General features: G+C 36.0%; 2 protein-coding genes across 2 annotated transcripts in view; both read right to left on the minus strand.

The window, feature by feature from the left end:
- Positions 1-19782, minus strand: part of LOC138335890 (DC-STAMP domain-containing protein 2-like) — a 33068-nt gene extending 13286 nt beyond the window's left edge. The window contains exon 1 of the mRNA XM_069285070.1: positions 19580-19782. The gene's annotated coding sequence lies outside the window, so the exon portion shown is untranslated. The remainder of the gene's footprint in view (positions 1-19579) is intronic.
- On the minus strand, positions 6154-7728 carry LOC138305115 (uncharacterized). The gene is made up of 2 exons (XM_069245516.1): positions 7707-7728; positions 6154-6758 (listed from the first exon to the last, which is right to left on the minus strand). The coding sequence occupies exons 1-2, from the start codon at positions 7726-7728 to the stop codon at positions 6154-6156; spliced, it is 627 nt and encodes a 208-aa protein (XP_069101617.1).
- Positions 19783-23354: the final 3572 nt, after the last annotated feature.

The raw sequence follows: 23354 nt of genomic DNA on the forward strand, positions 1-23354 counted from the left end.
GCCGCCATATTTGATTTTCAACCGAGGAAAGTGACTGTGATATAGCCTATTGATGGTATGACCGTTGAGCTGCTGAATGTTTGTCATGTATGTATCGGTCTAGGAACGCGATTTAGACTTAATTCTTCATAGTCATGATTTTATTTTATTGTACCGAGGATAGACAAGTGTTTGTGTGTGTAGGCCTATTTTGAATGCCAAAACGGGGCCATTTAAGCTGTTGATACTGTTTCGGATAGGCTACCTGTAATGGGTTTTTTTCTGGAAACCTGTATATATATGTTATCTATTGTTCGCTTAGACGCTTCCAGAATTGTTCACCGACAATCAGATGTTCTGTATATTTAGGTGAGATGAGTGACCGTACACACATGTACATCTGACGTAACTATGGGATTCCCCGAACATTCCTGAGGAAAGCCCCCCGGTTGTAGTCCCGACCAGCGATTCATTTTGTAGTTTATTACCGTTACAATGCTTGAACACATGTTTTGTTTTGATGTCAAATACATATTTAATTGGATCTAATAAAAACCCTTTATTGTTATCTTAAAATCCGTCAACTTATGACGCAAAATCTTATCGAAGCGTGAACTAGAAGTAGTCCGAACCTGCTCTGCGTTTGTATTCATACGTCATTGCGTTTACGCTAATTTGAACGCAACTCCCCTCCCATTGACTATATAGGGGCATATGTAAATATACCAAAAACAATCATATGTTTCTTTGTGTCAGTGAGACATACAATAACATCAGTAATTGTTCAAACTATGAATATCGTGTATGCTCTTTCAGCGTGGAGCATCTTTCAAACACAACATGTTTTACCTTATCTTTTTCACATTAATGTGGTTTTGTGTTCAAACTGTTACTATCAAAGTCGTGATAGGTATGGGACGAGGTACGAGATGTAGCAGACGACGGAAGTGATGGGATGCGAGTAAATAAGGAGTCGTTAAGGTGCCCACATTCAGTAGACCACAATGAACTCTGAGAGAGATTTTTACAATAATGGCCGACAGCATGGTTCGTTTGCTTCATTTGTGACAACACCCAAATCTGTGGATTAGTTACAGGTTATATCAATTTGGACCCACCAGAGTTCCATAGACCATTTTTAGATGTTTTTGGGGTTTTAATAATAAAAAAAAAACCTGTAAAATCGTGTTCTATATTGTACACCACACGTAAAGTGAGAAGCTCCCCGAGACAAAACTGCCACCCACCTAACTTTAGCACCTAAAAACACATTTCTAGCAGGTCCTCACAAAATCAGTGACTACGTTGGTAAAAATCATCATAAACAACTATATAACGTGTTGTCACTAAGAAGGTATTGAAGAGATTATCTTAGTAAATTGAATTATAAAGCTGTTATAACATAACATTTGTTACATTCATAACAGCTTGGTTCCTTAACAGTATTGACTGTAGTTTTGACTCGTTCGCACGCAGCGATGCACGAATTCATATTGAGCTGGAACTGAGGACGCATCCTTTTGTGGAGAAAATCCCTGAAGCTTTCTCCTCTTATAAACAAAGGAAATGATGATTGTATAATACATGTAGGTGTATCGGTGCAATAAGTAGACAAATAAAAAATTTTATGTATCTGGAGTTCCGACGCCAAGAAAACCATGAATGATCTCGACACCTTTGTGAAGTTCATCGATTCAATAATTAAAGATGCTGCGAAAAGTACACTGCCTGCAAAACAATATCGTAAATATCTAAACCCTTTTTGGAATTTCGGAAATGTTATAGACTGTCATAAGATGATAAGCCGTTATCGGAGAGTGTGAATAAAAACGGTAGACCGCATGGTTTAGGTTATCTATCTTATACGATTACAAGGAGGCAAAAACAACTGTTTGTAATGTTTGAAAGAAGCAAGAGAGCTATATGAACAACAGCAACTTGACTACTTACAAAAAGTCGAAGTTGATGTCGGGACGTTCTACAAGGCTGTACGGACAAGAAAATTTCATAGTCATTAATGTTCAGAACTTTAAGTTAGCAGTAACATTATCCGGGACTCCGACGAGCTCAGGAATGAATGGTTTGAACATTACAGTAAATAAGTTCTACGAGCAGAGCAAAGTGACTTCGATGATATTCATCAGACTATGACACAATCTGATATTTTCGTCAATGTTCGTCAATAGCTTTGGAAATAATGGATGTATTTGCGATCGGCCTATAAGTTCTAGTGAAGATCAAACAGCAGTCAAAAGTATGTAAAATGGTATAGCAGGAGGTCACGACAACATAGTGATCGAACATATTCACCATGACGACAAACGCCTATTGGACACTATCGTTGTCTAGTTTAACCAAATACTCTCTAGGGAGAAATACCCGGATCACTTCAAAAAGGGCATAGTTATAACACTATTCAAGGGAGGCAATAAAGACAAACTGAATAAAAATAATCATAAAGAAATACTTTAACACCGGTGCTGCGGAAGCTATTAGAAATTATTCTATACACACGGTTATCCATAAAAGAGTCAATATGACATTATATTGAATATAGGTCTAAAGTATTTGCAGCTTTCTTGGACAATGCGAAAGCTTTAAACAGTGTATGGATAGATGGGCTATTACATAAGGTGTACACACTCGGCTGTAATGGTAAGAATATTGCAAAATTCATTTCAGAACGAAACATCTTTGTCAGCCTGGATGTTTCTTGTTATGATAAAACATTTAGCGCGCGAGTTGAATATTAAAGAACGTGGTCTACAGATTCAGAAATTAAATATACCATGTGTTTTGTTAGCCGATGACACGCTTTTACTTGCTTTGAGAATCGCGAATCTACAAACTCAACTTGGTATCATGTATGTTTATGCTAAGAAGTGGAGACTAAACTACAACTCTTGTAAGTCCTCTCTGATGGAATTTTCCAATAAGAGACGAACTAACAATAACCCAACAGCCGTATGTTCACTTGGTGGCGCGATTATTCAGTGGACCCATACGAAAGTTTACGCGGGAATTACTTTCTGTTCTTATCTTAAAGCTGACGTTGGTATAGAATGCGCGTGTCACAAAGGTAGAAGAAACTTGGATAGTTTAATTAGAGTGTGTATCTACCCTGGTGGTTTGAACCCACTCAAAAAGTGCACAGCTCATCAATGTCATATTGTCATTCCTGGTATTCTGTACGAATGTGAACTTTGGGCGAATGTAAAACAGAAGTCCTCCGAAATGCTTTATAAATCCATACGATATGCCGCAAGAAGGTATCAGGGTTTTGAGAAAACTTCGCCGTTGGCTATTGACCTACCTGATGATCAATGGTCCGATACACGACATCTTTTATCTCTGGAACAATCTGTGTAATGGTACCTCGTCCTTCCTTTGTAAAACTTTTTATAATTCGTTATGTACATTTGTGTTCACTCCACAATCGTGGTGAATAATGGTGAAATTTAACATTGAAGCTTCCTTCTTTTGATTTTGTTTTCTTTGGAGAGAGTTGTAGGGAGTTTCATTGGAAATCATTTTTTAGGAACGTCGTGACAAATTCTTATTTTGATGCATGACGTCAAAAGTTCAACAAGAGTCCTGATTTGCTATACTATAAGGTAATCCATCAGTAACTCAAACCAAATTATTTATGGTCTTTAACGCTGAAATTTCCAAAAAATACATGGCAAATTTGCGAATTAATCAAACTTTCATATCGGACAGAGGTTAAAAATGGGATTTGCAAACTATGTAAAGAAAGCAGTGAATTAAGTATTAAGCATTAAACATTTTCAACATGACCAACACTATATCAGAGCAGAGATATATTGGTGGAACAAATCGTAATTTTAAGTGTCGAAAATATGTGCAGTATGATACTCTAGGAACAGACGATCAGTGTTCGTTCATTCTAGGTGGGAGAAACGACATTTTCTTAGACGATGAAGAATGGGAGAACATGATGATTGCTATGAGTAACAAATTCGGTGGAAGGTTTACAGAAATAAACGTTATTATACAGAATGCAAATTAAGTGACTCAACTAGATTGAAATAATATTGTACATGTGTAATATTTATTATGTAAAGATGTGAAAATGTTGAAAGCGACAAGACAATGTAATATCTATTAAGAGGAAGCAAAGAATGCCTGTCTGTCTGTGTGTCTGTCTATAAAGTGCTGTCACTAAGGCGATATGTCTTAGTAGATACTTCTACGTCTTCGTTTGCACACTGTGTGAATCCGCGTAGCAGATTCTCTCAAAAGTTTGCAAACAAAATTTATTTCAAAACCCTATGAAGTTAAAAAAAATTGTTACATCAATGCTTATAATTAATTTTTCAGACTACTTAATAACATAAAATACGTTTAAACGTACGATTTTTTTTTATTTTGCAATTTTTTATTTTGTTTCTTCATAATTTATACGCAACGTCGACGTCTGTATTGTGACGCCATGATAACGTTAGGTTTTCGTGCCATTCTTAGATTTTTTCTTGATAGTATATGAAGAAAAAGAATCTGCCAATCAGAGAGTTTGATTTAGTATGAAAAAAAAATAATAATTACAGTAGAATGAAGAAAAAGGATCTGCCAATCAGAGAGTCGGATTTAGTATGTATAAAAATAAATAATTACAGTAGAATGAAGAAAAAGGATCTGCCAATCAGAGAGTCGAATTTAGTATGTAAACAAATAAATAATTACAGTAGAATGAAGAAAAAGGATCTGCCAATCAGAGAGTCGGATTTAGTATGTAAACAAATAAAACATCATCATTATTGACTGCATCTCAAAACAACTGTTTCGCCCCGATTTTAATGACAGGCAGGGGCCGGATGGGAGAAATTGTGTAAAGACCATATTTGTAATAACCATTTTATGACGCGGGTTTTGATTGGCTGACCAATCGTTATCTTGCTTCGACTGCTGTATCAAACATGGCGGCAGATAACAAATGCGAGGGTTTCCTGAGCAGGACAACCAATATGCAGTCAAAAGAGGACGAGTGGTAGGTATCTTGATGTTTGAACTAATAAGATAATCATTAATATTCTCTAAGAAATTGTTTATATTTTAATGTACATGTAATATGTGTATTGTGTGACAGCCGAGCGTCTAGATTACCCCCACCCCTAGGCTCCAGCTCCATCACAACGTGAAGCTTAGCAGTTACTCACTAATTACTGGTATGTTAAAGTTTAGGCTACATGCCATGCGATGGGATACGTAAACATTGATATGCTGGGACATGTCTTTTTATATTTGGATTTGATGAAACTATGTATATAAAACGAAAGTATTGGACTTCAGTTTCGTATACATGTATTAGTATAAACAGAATACAGCCCAGGGGTTTTGAGGGGACACATGCATCCAATAGGAGATTTCAGAAAAGATGGCGTGACGTCACAGAAAGTTTACATCCGGGTCCTCAAAGGTACACACAGTATGGCGACTAATAAAAACAATAACAGACACGTACATCCCTGCTACACAGTCGATACTTTGACCAAAGTATACACATTCATACTTGCAAATTCCGATTTTAAAATTGTTTCTTATTGTTTCAGAGGTTACAGACATTTACATTTTTATATTTACAATTGTTTATTGCTAAATATATTTATGTAGATATAGTGTTGAAGCCAGCTTGCGAAGCGGTGTCGGGCCGTCACAGTACCCATTTTTTCTTCACAGGTAGAAATCCATGTTGTGAAAAAGTTATGAATGGATAATTGACTTTATTGTGTAATGTTTCTTTTATACATGAAAAAGCTGTTCACAACACTATTAAATATAACGAAATGTGAACCACCTTGCCAGACCACGGCCGCTCGTGCATGGCTTCGCTGGCAGATCACCTCAGGCCACAGCCCATAGTTAGGAATTTAATAATATAAATACGTAATTACCAACACATATCTCAAGATACCTAAATACATCAGATGACTCCAATGCTGGCCGGTCCCCTCATCAGGTGGATCCTCCTTCCTTAGACGTTTCGGCGCTTTCCACGACGTCCTCCAGAGGTGCGCCGGCTGGGTTGATCAGGCCCAACCAGGGACCGGTCGGCTATCGCATCCGCTTGATGTTATTGCGGGTAGTTGTCTAATTTCTGCCTGTTCATCGCTACGGGCAGCGATGTCTGTCCTTCTGCCATTCGTCACCTTGTGGCTAGCACTGTTGCTGGTGACCAATCCACTTCTCCTCCCTCTTCCTCCAGATCCAACTGGAAGCAACTTCTGCCTGCCTGCTAACTGCTGCTATCAGGTTCCTCCGGTCTGCTCCGGTTACCCCTAATAGACGTAGGGCTCTCCATAATGATTGGCCGGGGAAACCCCTACATCCGACCTCTATCGGTAAGCACCATGTCTTCCATCCTCGATGTTGACATTCTTCCACCAGCTGCTGGTATTTCTGCTGCTTCCGTTCGTTGGCCTCCTCCATCCTGTCTTCCCATGGTACTGTTAGTTCCACCAAGACTACTTGCTTAGAGCTGCGGGACCACAACACAACATCGGGGCGGAGTGGTGTTGAAGCCACCTCTGCTGGGAAACCCATCCTCTGCTGGATGTCTGCCCTCATTTCCCAGTCTCTTGCTGTTGCGAGTATCCCACCAGCCTCTACGTTTCCTGTAGCCCGGGTTCCCGACTTCACAAATGTGACAAACTTTGGCACTTTCGATATCGTCCGCTTTTTCCTCCTTGCACGGTCTAGACTTGCTGCTACCTCCTTGAGGACCTGGTCGTGGCGCCATGTGTATCTTCCATCAATAAGTACTTGTAAAAGATATATGTTTCGTTCTTTACCATGTATATCTTGTTTTAAAGGAATGCTATAAACCACTGTGTTACACTTATATGCAGGTCTACTATACGCAATGTACTTGTTTACGTAAAAAGTATGGCTGCCGATCGCGATATCTCGAAAAAAAAATAGTGAAATCGTTCTGTTTTAATGCTGTAAAGTTTATTTTTTAAATTCAGTCGCTTTTATTCCATGGGCTGTTAAGAGAAGTCTCAAATTCGAATACATGTTAGATAGACTACATTTAGATTTATGAATACAGATCGTAATAATGTAAATGCCGACCACGACACATTGCGCACGGCTTCGAAAATCCTAAAATACTAAAAGTTTTGTTTAAAAATATGATAAAAAGTATATATAGACTGATTCATTTGTATGTCATAAACTAAATTCCAATATTTCTGACGAAAAAGTTATCCAGAATACGTAATTTTGTGACTCTGAAAAAGGACGAAACTCGAGATCTCGGCAGTACTGTACGTAATGGCTGCCGTGCGCTTGGGGTAATCTACGAAAGCAAACTTGGTCATAATCACACATCGTAAGGTGTTTTGCCAAGTAAGACTAAGAAAACAGTAATCGCTTATTAAAATTTCAGTACGATATTTGCGGAACTTGGAATTTAATTTGTAATTTCAAGCTCATATTTGCAATATTCTGTCAATGTTATACATTGGCCTAATGGCCGCCGTGTTTTTTCTCGTGTCGGTCGAAAATAGAGTATAAACATTTACCATATGTTTATATCTATATAGTATTGTGACATATTGTTATTTATACCTTTTGCAATTAAGATAAAGCAACAATTCTCGGATTGTCGTACTATTAATTACAATAAAATGTAAACAAACATCGAAGCGGCTGTGTTCCCACCAGTACAGATATACGGAGTTGTACCTTTGAGCGCCCGGATGTACCTTTGTGTGACGTCATCGCCATCTTTTCTGAAATCTCCTATACTAGTCTAAGCTATAAATACACCCGTATCATTACAGAGACGGCCGTAGGGAGTGTAGATAACGTTTAAATTCCATTACACTCCATTGATGTAGTAAGGTGTAGAAAATGCATTTGACCTAAGTACAGGTGGTCTAAAGGTCACCCGAACATGTATGATAAACCGGAAATACCATTGTTATAATCACGGACACGGCTTGACGGTAAATGAATTACGGATCTTGATGTTTTGAAATACAAACGAAAGTACAAGAAAAACTGGAGTATGTTCGGGATTAAAGTTTCTGTATATCATATAAACATTTGCCTATGAAAACTATATGGACACGATGAAGTCAAAGACGACAGTACTCGATGCAAAGTTTCCATGTACAAAATAATGTACGTTTACAAAATGAATGACATGTGCAACTGTATGTATGGAGAAAGAATGGTATTATTCTAAAGTGTCATATTTACCCGATATTTTAAGAAATAACAAATTGTTACAACATCTCTTTACTGATAATCACACAATGAAGTCAAACACGACTGTACTCGATACGAAGTTTCCACTTCACACGTACGTTTACAAATTACTTGTACAACCGTATGTATTAAGAGAGAATTGTATTATTCTAAGTGTCATATTTGTCCGACATTTTAAGAAATAACAAACAAATTGTTACAACAACACTGTATTAATAATATTACCGTCACAATGTCATAACTATATATATAATTAGTGAAGCGATCAGGCGTATACTGGTACATGTACTTTAAATGGAAATATTTTCACACAAACACATTTAAAATGCTGTAAATCAAATTTTCATCTATATATTTGATTTCTATTATCGATGTTCCATAACTCAACAATGGTAATAATTAACGTCTTATAGTGTATCCCGCATCAATCACTCGAAAGGCTCTTCCGCTTATCATGGAAAATTGTATTCTCGGAATATTTGTTTCATAACGGATTACACGTTGTATATTACTAGGATGTGCATTCATAAAAGCTCATTGCTTACAATTGACTAGGCATCGATTTTAGGGTCGTACATGTACATTTACAAATGCACGTACATACGCCATTGAAGATAAAGATTGAACATTTGAATTCGTGTTTCGCCTTTTGCAGTTCTCTCATTTTATAGTTCATGCATATAATAAAGATATAAAGAATGAAAATATTTCACTTCCAGTTATTTATATTCAAATTAATTCAATTATGCATAATCATTGATGACAACGACGATGAAGATAGTGATGCACATGCATACATGTATGTACACTGAAGATAACTGTAAAATTGTCTACGTATATTTGTAACTGGTGTAAGAAATATAGTTATTTGATCACATTTCACATCAAGCAACTCCTCAATTTACAGTTTAAACAAATTAATTATTCATACAATGTATAAGTGTAAGCTAATTCATTCCAACGTAATCTATAGGAAAGCATAATGCACATATCAAAACTTTGAAATACGATAGTACATATAAATTATGTCCGTGAAATGTGCTGTCACAGTGTACATTTTTGTACGGGGCACAGGTAAGTTGGGTATATAGTTAATCTCCCTCCCAAGAAGGTGTTAATTACAGGTGAACTCCGCCCGTGGCCAGCTACAGGGGGTCGACACAAGGTAACACCAGTCGTGACCTATATACCTGTGCAGGTAAAATACCCTTGCGCGTCACGCTGGGAATTGAAAAGATTCAGATTCAGATTTTATTTCACTCTCAGACATACAAGTATGTAACAGGAGGTCACTATACATAATATAAACATACAAGTATATTGGGCCCATAGCGCAACAGTGCATTACAATATGTATTAGTGATGTACATGCTCAATCAATAGTTTTTCAATTTTCTTCAAAAACTTACATATATTTGTCAGAACAGTAATGTTACATATAGTAAACAGGCCTTTCATTTTGATAACACTATGGTTTCTATAATAGTAACTTGGTATATACATTTCTCGTAAACGTTTCACCATTTCATTACTGCATTGAAACAAATAATGATATTCGTTTCCAATATCAGTAAAACATAGATTACAAGTTCTATTTACTTCAGGGGTCCCAGTCCATCTTCCAGTTTCTATAGGTAAGTGCATGTTCGAGGTTCTGAATTTTATGATGATTTGTCTATCTATTGGCTTTAGTTTCACAAGATACTTTTCAAATTCAAAATTGCTTTTAAAAATAGAATAAGTACGACCTCTTGATGAATTCTCTATATCATTAAACCATTTTTGTACAAATTGATCTTGTAATCTTTGTTTTACGATAGATTTCAAATATTCTCTATTATATGTACATACATTCTGGAAGTCCCATATATAATTCAAACCAGTTTCTTCAAAAATATTTTTAACATTTTGCATCCATTTGAATTCCATGATATTATTTGTTTGCAAGTTTAACATCAACTTATATATATTACTTGAAAGATTATCAGTAGTAATCAATTTATGCCAGAACATAATAATTCTGTTTTTAACCTCTATATAGTGAGGGAATCTCCCTAATTCACCATATACCATGTAATTACACGTACTTTTCCTAACGCCGAGTATACGTTTACAAAACTGTAAATGAAGCTTTTCTATAGCTGTAATATTTTCGTGACCCCATACTTCTACTGAGTACATCAATATTGGTAAAACAAGGGAATCATATACTTTTAACTGGAGATCAATAGGAAGAGGGATGTTTCTTATTTTCTTGTAAACAGCAAACATAGCTTTTCTTGACTGTTCCAACAGTTTCAATTTCGTTTTATGAAAACTCCCATTGTAATTCATCAATATTCCTAGATAAGAAAACGAATCTACAATTTCAATCTCTTTGTTAAATAATGTGAAATGAGGACGAGTTCGAGACTTCCTCTTTGAAAAAATAACAATTTTTGTCTTATTTGTGTTTACTTCAAGTTTCCAATTTTCACAATAAATTTCAAATTTATTTAAGGCTGACTGTAGATCGTTAGCTGATTCAGCCATTATAACTGTGTCATCTGCATAAAGAATTACAAATAGTTTAATATACATTCCAATAGTATTACCTAAATCTTTTACATTCTTCAAACAGTTGACACCATGCTCTTCAAAAAAAGTTTCAATATCATTAAGAAAAATAGCAAATAAGAAGGGTGACAAATTTTCTCCTTGCTTTACACCGACGTTGCAAGTAAACATATCAGATACATCATTTCCATTTTTGACACAGGATTTTGTATTTTCATATAGATTAATAATTGCTTTAAACATTTTCCCTGTTATATTGCTTCTTTGAACTTTTTGCCATAAACCGAGTCTCCAAACTGAATCAAAAGCTTTTCTAAAATCAACAAACGAACAGAACAGTTTTTTACCAAGTGAGAAATAGATAGAAGTTAGAACATGTAGAATAAAAATATTATCAGTTGTAGAATGGTTTTTCCTGAATCCTGCCTGGGCAGAAGTTATCAAGTTTATTTCATCAGCCATTTTGTTTAGTCTACAATTTAATATGGATGTAAAAACTTTACCGAGACAAGAAACAAGACTTATTGCTCTATAGTTATCTAAATTGTTAGGATCCCCTTTACGCTTATATATAGGTTTTATAACCCCTATCTTCCATGAGCTTGGAATGAAGCCCGTATCAAATATGATATTAAATATCTTACAATATAATGGCATAAGAATTTCTGCGGTGGATTTTAAGTATTCATTTAGAATTCCATCATGACCTGGAGCCTTATTATTACTTAAACCGGCAATAGAACAAGTTATTTCGTCCTCAGTAATTTCGTTATTTAATAAATCATCAAATATCCCATCAACAATTTCGCCATCAAAGCTATTATTAGAGTTATCTCCCTTGTTTAAATTTTTGAAATAATCATACAAATCTTCTATGGATTTATCAATAATATTTTGTTTACTAGTTCCGTCAATTTTATTGAGGATATTCCAAAATGTTCTGGGCTCTGATTTGGATACGTTTCGTAATTCCCTTTCCATTTTCTCTTGATGAATTCTATAAAATTCATTCAGAGTTTTTCTGTATTCTTTACAAGTATTCTTAAGGGTAGTCTTGTTTGTCGAGGTTTTATCTTGATTATAACATCTTTTAGCCTGGTGAAATAAAATTCTTTTAAGATGACATTCATTAGTGAACCAAGGTTTATTTCTTTTTTTTACATCTAATTGAATGGTGGGATGTTTTCTTTTCGCCAAAAATATGCTTCGCCGAATTTTTGAATAATATACCTAAATCATTTACAACATTGTCTATTTCAGAAGCGGTGACTAGCTCATTCGGCTTAACATACTAACCTGTCCAATTTTCCCATGATATCTTGAAGACTACCAAACGCATCTTCTTCGATATGGTTAACATAAGCCGTTAATTTTTCATTATTCCATTTTATATAATTATTTGCTGAAGTGTTCTCTATATCTTCTCTGTTTGTTCTAGCTATATCCCTTTTGTTAGAGACGCAAAATTCAAGTCTACAGTGAACATCCGAAAATAAGGGGTCAAAATCAAATACTTCGAAGTTAGATATGTGCTTGAAACAATCAGATGAAAGTAGTAGATAGTCAATCACGCTAGTTTCGTTACATGTAACTTTTCCAATATCGGTTATTTCTTTTCAGTTACATGTAACTTTTCCAAAATCTGTCTTTCCCAATCCGACATTTAGTCCGCTAAACCTGCCTATATATTATAAGGCTTTTTTTATTTTTATTTTTTTTCCTAATATATAGTCAGCTCGCGGTACCTCTTAATAATGTTAAAAAGCTGTGAAATCGTAGGCCAGATTTGGCCTACGCTACGTCAGCGGCATATTTCTAATATATCGTCCATGCAATGCCGGGAAAACGTACACATACCTTTATATTAGGATCTTATGTACTCCACTGCCCCCATGTTACATCCCATTTATGAAATTACACAACTGTGTTACAATGAAATACTTCCGAGACCCTTCTATTTCACACATTTATAATGGCCGCCGTATACACATTTAGTAGAGCAAACGGCAGCCAATCAACTTCGCTTCCGGTTTTATTTTTTAAAAACCACGTGTAGTTGAAAGATAAACAAAATGCTAGCCAGTTAGAGTTTTAAAGTAAAATCAAGGTCTAACATACACGACAGTGTTGTCAAATATTCAATTGAACACGAATATTGCTGGTACCCGCCATCACTTTCACTTTCCTCATATATACAACTCCCCCCCCCCCCCCCCCGCCCCCTCTCCACCACCACACTACAGTAAAATCGTACACTCCTGACCAAACTCCCATGAATAAACTAAAACATAAACAAAAAAACTCTAGAATCATAACTAACCAAATATTAGATAACACTACCTGTACCACTGTGACTAGTTCAGCATGTAACTAAAACCCAGCCACACTAAGAATAAAGACGAACAACACCACTAATTACTCTCTTTCATCATTATGCCAATCACATCAAAAAACATCCACAACGCTTAAACAACATTCTAGTACAATAATCAATTATAACAAGTGTAGTTTTTTGGCCATTAAAGTCACCAAACAAAAGCAAATTTACAATTATCGACAGCAATATCAATCATTTCGTTTTCAATTTTCTTCAAAACAATCGGCTGATGAATATTTCGAGTTTTCAGGAGGAATGTAAACACAGCCTAAAAGTATATCAAAATCCTTATTAGTTAATGTTTTAGGCAATCTCATCCACTGTATATAAAATCAGATGGAGTTTGGTGGAATTGTAAAATGAGTTTCAACTCTTCTTTATATATAATAAGAATGCCACCCGATTTTCTTTTCACCTCTTTAGACCTGTTTTTAACAGAAATATTCATAGCCATGTGGTAAATCATAATACATCAAATTCATCCATTTCACTTTCGGCAAAAATCAATATGTCGTACGATTGGATAAGTAAATCAAATTCTGGTGATCTCAGTTTTGATGACACACCACATACATTAACAAATGTAACTTTAATTGATTTGTTCGGACAATGTCCCGGTGTTTCATCGTCAGAGTCACTGTATAGTTCCTCCTCGCACCCCTAGCGGTATCTATCTGGGGGTGGAGTCAAACGCCCTCGCTTGCGGGGGCGTCGTCGATTGGGCGTGCCGAATGCGTGGAATGGATTCCAGGTACAAATAACAACGAACACATGTGAGAAGGTGACTGTCCAGTTTTTATTGATATGTCGAGCTAAACGTATATCCGTGTCTGATTTGACACGCGTACATGTACGTGTACATGTGAAGGCTTACAATGTAACGTACAGATACAAATGTACATGTACCCCTGCACAGTTCGAATTCTCTACACGTGTTCTACATGTAGTTGTAGGTATACTCGTACATTGCAAACATTTACATCATTCATTCCATTTTTCATATATATACAAATACTATATTAATTGCGTTTGAAAAATATGTACATGTAAATGCCAAATCTCACCTATTCCCCGTGTTCAAACTCGTCATATTAATGATTTTTAAATTTCACGAATTTATTTACAAATCTCCCGAGTCTTTTTTGCGTTCTTCGTACATTGATAATATTTAACATAACAAGAAGAATATTATGCAGCGTGTCTGTAATAACATTTTTATATCTTTATTATCTGTTTAGCTATTTTCTTGTGTAATCTTTCAGTTGTCGTGGATTCTTTCTAAAATAATGCTTTTGATCCATTAACATATTCTGTAAGATCAAAAAATAGAGTTTCGTTTTAATTAATTTGAGTATTGCAAAGGATTTTCGCAGAAGGATTCGTGTCTGTCTCTTTACAACTAAACCATAGTATGAACGGGAAAAAAAACTTTTCTCCAAGTGATACTTGTCTAATCGAGTCCAAACGACACCATTGTAGAATTTAAATTTCACGACCGTTTATTCTTGCTTAAAGACGGATAGTTAATCTGTCGTAAATTTTTCGTTAAAAAATGACAGCTCAAAATGACAGCACCGCGTCAGAAGAGTAAGACGGTACCTGCAACTACATCAAAGGCTGCGGCCGGCATATCAAGGAAAATCAGTCGTCGTATAACGTCACGGTCATGCACAAACACAAAAGCGCTGCCTCGGACTTCCCCAAACCCTAGTGATTATATACGTCCTTGGTTTTCACAGATAGGAGCGTACGTCATGTATGCGATCTTGTTACTGTACTTTATTTTTATTTCAACCCCACAATCTAACAAACATATATAACATCCAAAAGAGATATAAAATGCAATATACAATACACTTTATTCATATTTTCTTATTTCATAGATGTTATGATAATCGCTTCTACACGAAGCGGTAAACGTAATATATCATATCCGGATCGCAAAGCATCTCACCGGTGTAACGTTGAAAATGGACCTCCGTTGAAAATTGACCTGTGGTCAGTTTTCAACGTTGAAAACGGACCCCGAATGCCGTTGAAAATTGAACATGCCGTTGAAAATTGACAGTGTCTAAGGTCAATTCTCAACGGCAGGTCTGTTGAAAAATGACCGTTGAAAAATGACCTTGACAAACTATCAACGGATGGTCTGTTTGAAATATGGCCCTAGTACATTCACATATATAACTGTTGCACAAACATAATTCTCGAATTCTGTTATCGCCATTGTATTAGAATTACGTAATCTCCTCGATTTGAATTGAAATTTGGTTTGTTATCATCGTAACAAATACCTCATTTAAATATTTTAGGTGCTTGTATGTTTATTATGGAGAATACGGCACTATAAAACTTTAATTTTTTCTACAGTCATTTTGTTGTCCGTGTAGATAATGTTAATTTAATTGTTCTCAAACTGAGGAATTGCTATATAACACTGAGGTAACGTAGTAAATAAAAAGGAATTGTTGTTATCAACTGCATGCAAAGTTTGTACTGTGTGGTGTTCACTTCCGAGTACCAGTTGACAGTGTTACAAAACTATAATTATGGGATATTATTAATTTGTTTCTTAATGATTTTTTATAATAACATTTTCGACGATTTAACGTTTGTCAGATATTCAGTAATTGTTAATATTTATTTATTCCCTGCAATACAAGAATGCATGTATTATATATCTGCGTATGTATCAGTTATGTAGTGTTATGCGTATGGTTGTGTTGTGTTGTTGTGTGTTGTTTTGTGTATTTATGTGTGGTCGTGTCATGTTATTGTGTTGTGTGTCATTGATGTGTTGTTGTGTGCTGTGTGGCTGTGTTTTGTGTTATGTTGTTGTGTGTTGTGTTGTTGTTCCGTGTTTGTGTAAAGTGTTGTTACATGATGTTTTTGTGATGTGTTGTTGTGTAATGTTGTGTGATGTTGTGTTGTTGTCGGGTGTTGTGTTGTTAGGTGGTGCTGTATTGTTGTTGTGTTGTGTGTCGTGGTGTGGTTTTGTTGTGTGTTGTGTTGTTGTGTGATGTTTTGTTGTGTGATTTTGTGATGTGTTATGTTGTGTGATGTTGTGTGTTGTGTTGTTGTGTATTATTGTGTTGTTTTTGGGTGGTGTTGTATTGTTGTTGCGTGGTTGTGTGTTGTGGTTGTGTTGTGTGTTGTTGTGTGATGTGTTGTTGTTATGTTGTGTTGTGTTGTGAGGCGTGTTGTGTTTTTGTGGTTTTGTGTGTTGTTGTTGGGTGGTGTTGTGTTGTTGTTGCGTGTTTGTGTGTTGTGTATTTGTTTTATGTTGTGCGATGTGCTGTTGTGTTATTTGATGTTGTGTTGTGTAGTGTTGTTGAGTGTTGTTGTGTTGTTGTTGAATGCTGTTGTATTGTTGTTGCGTGGTTGTGTGTTGTGGTGTTGTGTGTTGTTGTGTGATGTTTTGTTGTGATGTTGTGTCGTGTTGTGTCGTGTTGTTTTGTAATGTTGTCTTGTGTTGTGTGGTTGTGTGATGTTGTGTTTAGTGTGATGCGTTGTTATGTTGCGTGATGTTATTTTGTGTGATGTTGTATTATTTTGTTGTGTTTTGTTGTGTGGTGTGATGTGTTGTTGTGTGGTGTTGTAGTGTGAAGTGTTGTTGTATTGTTGGTGTGTTGCTGTGCTGTGTCATGCTGTGTGGTTTCGTGGTGTTGTGGTGTCGTGTTGTGTTGTTGTGTAAAAACGAGTTCTTATGGGGTCACTTTTCAACGGGGTCAATTTCCAACGGGTCGGTGTAAAAGGTGCGCCTGAAGTTCAGTTTTCAACGATTTTCGGGGTCATTTTTCAACGTTGAAAAATGACCCGAGGTCAGTTTTCAACGGAGGTCCATTTTCAACGTTACACCGGCATTTGGTTCTATTTTTAGTGGCTAACGTTAGCGGAAGTGGGTCCTGCTAACGATTAACGCAAACGATTTCTAACGCAAACGATTGTAAACGCAACTAACGATTAACGATTGCTAACGCAAACGATAACGATTAACGATAAACGATTGCTAAACGCTAACGATTGCTAACGGAAATAACGCAAACGAAACGCAAATTTGGGAACGTTAAACGGTTCAGGTACTGTATATATCAATTAATGCTTTGTAAGATAAAGATCTCAGGATCGAGCCATTTTCAACCATTTAAAGAATAATACGTTTGGAAAGCCCTTTTCACACATTCAAGAATCGCCGGATCACCAAGGATTGGAAATTTTGATCATCCGGGAACATCCGGCGTCCCGGCGCTCTCTTGCGTCATAATGTCGGTATTAATGCAATTGTGGTACGATGCCGACACGAACAACACCGGTCTGTCTAGATCTACGGATAATCGCGGTAACTACCCGACCGGTTCCCGATAACCCACGGGAATTTGCCGGTTGATTCAAGGATGGCCCCGGACTTAACAAGGATACTTCGGTACCAGCACGGACATTTCGGATGTTACACGGAAATGCATGAATCATACACGAATCATTACGAACAATTTGTATCCATGTAGGACCGGCAAAAAAATTTAATATGTTTAATCTTTTTCCAGGACCAACGTTGCCATGTCGGACGGTCCATGATATCGCCGGATGCATACACTTCCCTAACACGGTGATGGCGGATTATCACGGACTTTCCCGGACTGATGGTCCGGGATCATCAGTCCGGGATCCGTGTTAATCCCGCGCCTCATCCTTGAATGTGTAAAAAGGGCTTAACCTAATAATTTCCGTATTAAAATTCATCGATTGTAAAGTGGTAATTGATAAGCACACATATCACCACGTTCTACATAAAGTCAGCTCCCCAAGTTTTAGGTGTTCTCCCGCGTATTAACACCGCAAAAATATTTAATTTTTCGTGTTTTCTTGGGTTGTATTACTAAATAGTTTTGTGTTAGTTATAGAGTAACTGGGAGTATATGTAATTAACTATCGATAAAATAATATCAAACATTCATAATTTATTTCAAATAATCTGGGGATTATACTTTTTTAGTTAAATAAATGTGGTTGTTTTGTCTGCAATTTAAGTATCGATTGTATTGGATGGCACAAAAACTTTACTTTAAATATAACACTAAATGCTAATGATTTTAATCTATTTACATATATATTTTTGATAATGTAAAAATATCAATGATATCCCTTTTCCTCTTCCTCTTTTCTCTTCTCTCAACATTAACGATGATTATATCTAAAGACATGGTGTATATATCTAATGTATTGTTAATTGTAGTGGTGAGAGCATTTGTAAAATAGGTATAACTAGCGCCCAATCCTGTAGAATAGATATATCTAGCGCCCGATGTATTTGTAAAATAGGTATAACTAGCACCCAATCCTGTAGAATAGATATATCTAGCGCCCGATGTATTTGTAAAATAGGTATAACTAGCGCCCAATCCTGTAAAATAGATATAACTAACGCCCAATCCTGTAAAATAGATATAACTACCGCCCAATGCTGTTAAATAGATATAACTAACGCCCAATCATGTAAAATAGGTATAACTAGCGCCCAATCCTGTAAAATAGGTATATCTAGCGCCCGATGTATTTGTTAAATAGGTATAACTAGCGCCCAATCCTGTAAAATAGTTATAACTTACGCCCAATCCTGTAAAATAGATATAACTAACCCCCAATCCTGTAAAATAGATATAACTACCGCCCGATGTATTTGTAAAATAGGTATAACTAGCGCGCAATCCTGTAAAATAGATATAACTTACATTCAATCCTGTAAAATAGATATAACTAACGCCCAATCCTGTAAAAATAGATATAACTACCGCCCAATGCTGTTAAATAGATATAACTAACGCCCAATCATGTAAAATAGGTATAACTAGCGCCCAATCCTGTAAAATAGATATAACTACCGCCCAATGCTGTTAAATAGATATAACTAACGCACAATCATGTAAAATAGATATAACTACCGCCCGATGCTGTTAAATAGATATAACTAACGCACAATCATGTAAAATAGGTATAACTAGCGCCCAATCCTGTAAAATAGGTATAACTAACGCCCAATCCTGTAAAATAGATATAACTAGCGCCCAATCCTGTAAAATAGATATAACTAACGCACAATCATGTAAAATAGGTATAACTAGCGCCCAATCCTGTAAAATAGATATAACTAACGCCCAATCCTGTAAAATAGATATAACTAGCGTCCAATCCTGTAAAATAGATATAACTAACGCCCATTCCGGTAAAATAGATATAACTAATGTCCAATTCTGTAAAATAGATATATCTAGCGCCCAATGCATTTGCTATTCATGGCAGTATGTAGAAACCTAACCCAGAAAAAAATACATAAAATATAGCATTCTTGCCAAATTGGAGTGATTTCTGATGTTTTCATTATTGGATAATAGCATTACAAATTGTAGCAAATAAGTTTGAATTAAAACAGCTCACCCAATAGCCTTAACAAGAGTAATATCCTTTAGCTCTTGAATGTAACGGTTTGCCCATAGTATCTGGAAACAACGACGTTCGTTACAGACGATGCCCCGACACAGTTTGTACACTCACTGATATTGATAGAGCCAGGAATGAATTTCTTTATCCACTGATAGAAGGCTACACACTGATATTGATAGAGACAGGAATGAATTTCTTTATCCGCAAGGAAGTAAGTGTATGATGAACAGGATGGTTACTCATTAACTCGCCCTATAAGTGTATCTAGTGTTTATTTATAAGATGGGAATTTAATCATTGGGCACTGGCCGACTTTACTCATCGATATCTTACAGTAATGACCTTATATCTTAAGTGCACTTCTCCACCGCAGACGAAATGTATTTTTCTCTATCAGAAGCTCACAACTATTAATTAATTGTTTCCAGAAAAAAAACACCCGTGACATATCGCGCCATACGTAATTACGTACTGTGTATATACCAAAAACAATCATATGTTTCTTTGTGTCAGTGAGACATACACTAACATCACTAATTGTTCAAACTTTGAATATCGTGTATGCTCTTTCAGCGTGGAGCATCTTTCAAACACAACATGTTTTACCTTATCTTTTTCACATTAATGTGGTTTTATGTTCAAACTGTTACTATCAAAGTCGTGATAGGTATGGGACGAGGTACGAGATGTAGCAGACGACGGAAGTGATGGGATGCGAGTAAATAAGGAGTCGTTAAGGTGCCCACATTCAGTAGACCACAATGAACTCTGAGAGAGATTTTTACAATAATGGCCGACAGCATGGTTCGTTTGCTTCATTTGTGACAACACCCAAATCTGTGGATTAGTTACAGGTTATATCAATTTGGACCCACCAGAGTTCCATAGACCATTTTTAGATGTTTTTGGGGTTTTTAATAATAAAAAAAAACCTGTAAAATCGTGTTCTACATTGTACACCACACGTAAAGTGAGAAGCTCCCCGAGACAAAACTGCCACCCACCTAACTTTAGCACCTAAAAACACATTTCTAGCAGGTCCTCACAAAATCAGTGACTACGTTGGTAAAAATCATCATAAACAACTATATAACGTGTTGTCACTAAGAAGGTATTGAAGAGATTATCTTAGTAAACTGAATTATAAAGCTGTTATAACATAACATTTGTTACATTCATAACAGCTTGGTTCCTTAACAGTATTGACTGTAGTTTTGACTCGTTCGGACGCAGCGATGCACGAATTCATATTGAGCTGGAACTGAGGACGCATCCTTTTGTGGAGAAAATCCCTGAAGCTTTCTCCTCTTATAAACAAAGGAAATGATGATTGTATAATACATGTAGGTGTATCGGTGCAATAAGTAGACAAATAAATTTTTTTATGTATCTGGAGTTCCGACGCCAAGAAAACCATGAATGATCTCGACACCTTTGTGAAGTTCATCGATTCAATAATTAAAGATGCTGCGAAAAGTACACTGCCTGCAAAACAATATCGTAAATATCTAAACCCTTTTTGGAATTTCGGAAATGTTATAGACTGTCATAAGATGATAAGCCGTTATCGGAGAGTGTGAATAAAAACGGTAGACCGCATGGTTTAGGTTATCTATCTTATAACGATTACAAGGAGGCAAAAACAACTGTTTGTAATGTTTGAAAGAAGCAAGAGAGCTATATGAACAACAGCAACTTGACTACTTACAAAAAGTCGAAGTTGATGTCGGGACGTTCTACAAGGCTGTACGGACAAGAAAATTTCATAGTCATTAATGTTCAGAACTTTAAGTTAGCAGTAACATTATCCGGGACTCCGACGAGCTCAGGAATGAATGGTTTGAACATTACAGTAAATAAGTTCTACGAGCAGAGCAAAGTGACTTCGATGATATTCATCAGACTATGACACAATCTGAAATTTTCGTCAATGTTCGTCAATAGCTTTGGAAATAATGGATGTATTTGCGATCGGCCTATAAGTTCTAGTGAAGATCAAACAGCAGTCAAAAGTATGTAAAATGGTATAGCAGGAGGTCACGACAACATAGTGATCGAACATATTCACCATGACGACAAACGCCTATTGGACACTATCGTTGTCTAGTTTAACCAAATACTCTCTAGGGGAGAAATACCCGGATCACTTCAAAAAGGACATAGTTATAACACTATTCAAGGGAGGCAATAAAGACAAACTGAATAAAAATAATCATAAATCATAAACACCGGTGCTACGGAAGCTATTAGAAATTATTCTATACACACGGTTATCCATAAAAGAGTCAATATGACATTATTTTGAATATAGGTCTAAAGTATTTGCAACTTTCTTGGACAATGCGAAAGCTTTAAACAGTGTATGGATAGATGGGCTATTACATAAGGTGTACACACTCGGCTGTAATGGTAAGAATATTGCAAAATTCATTTCAGAACGAAACATCTTTGTCAGCCTGGATGTTTCTTGTTATGATAAAACATTTAGCGCGCGAGTTGAATAGTAAAGAACGTGGTCTAAAAAATTAAATATACCATGTGTTTTGTTAGCCGATGACACGCTTTTACTTGCTTTGAGAATCGCGAATCTACAAGCTCAACTTGGTATCATGTATGTTTATGCTAAGAAGTGGAGACTAAACTACAACTCTTGTAAGTCCTCTCTGATGGAATTTTCCAATAAGAGACGAACTAACAATAACCCAACAGCCGTATGTTCACTTGGTGGCGCGATTATTCAGTGGACCCATACGAAAGTTTACGCGGGAATTACTTTCTGTTCTTATCTTAAAGCTGACGTTGGTATAGAATGCGCGTGTCACAAAGGTAGACGAAACTTGGATAGTTTAATTAGAGTGTGTATCTACCCTGGTGGTTTGAACCCACTCAAAAAGTGCACAGCTCATCAATGTCATATTGTCATTCCTGGTATTCTGTACGAATGTGAACTTTGGGCGAATGTAAAACAGAAGTCCTCCGAAATGCTTTATAAATCCATACGATATGCCGCAAGAAGGTGTCAGGGTTTTGAGAAAACTTCGCCGTTGGCTATTAACCTACCTGATGATCAATGGTCCGATTTAGAAACACGAAATCTCTGGAACAATCTGTGTAATGGTACCTCGTCCTTCCTTTGTAAAACTTTTTATAATTCGTTATGTACATTTGTGTTCACTCCACAATCGTGGTGAATAATGGTGAAATTTAACATTGAAGCTTTCTTCTTTTGATTTTGTTTTCTTTGGAGAGAGTTGTAGGGAGTTTCATTGGAAATCATTTTTTAGGAACGTCGTGACAAATTCTTATTTTGATGCATGACGTCAAAAGTTCAACAAGAGTCCTGATTTGCTATACTATAAGGTAATCCATCAGTAACTCAAACCAAATTATTTATGGTCTTTAACGCTGAAATTTCCAAAAAATACATGGCAAATTTGCGAATTAATCAAACTTTCATATCGGACAGAGGTTAAAAATGGGATTTGCAAACTATGTAAAGAAAGCAGTGAATTAAGCATTAAGCATTAAACATTTTCAACATGTCCAACACTATATCAGAGCAGAGATATATTGGTGGAACAAATCGTAATTTTAAGTGTCGAAAATATGTGCAGTATGATAAATTTTTTCGATTCAAACATATTTTTTTATTGTCAAAAATACAATAATGGATTAGGCACAAGTTATCACAACTTAATAATGCCTTCTCCATAATACATGTATATACAATACTTTGACAGCATACAATCATATAATTATGTATATATAC

This window comes from Argopecten irradians, chromosome 12 (assembly GCF_041381155.1).
Source record: "Argopecten irradians isolate NY chromosome 12, Ai_NY, whole genome shotgun sequence".
Lineage (NCBI taxonomy): Eukaryota > Metazoa > Mollusca > Bivalvia > Pectinida > Pectinidae > Argopecten > Argopecten irradians.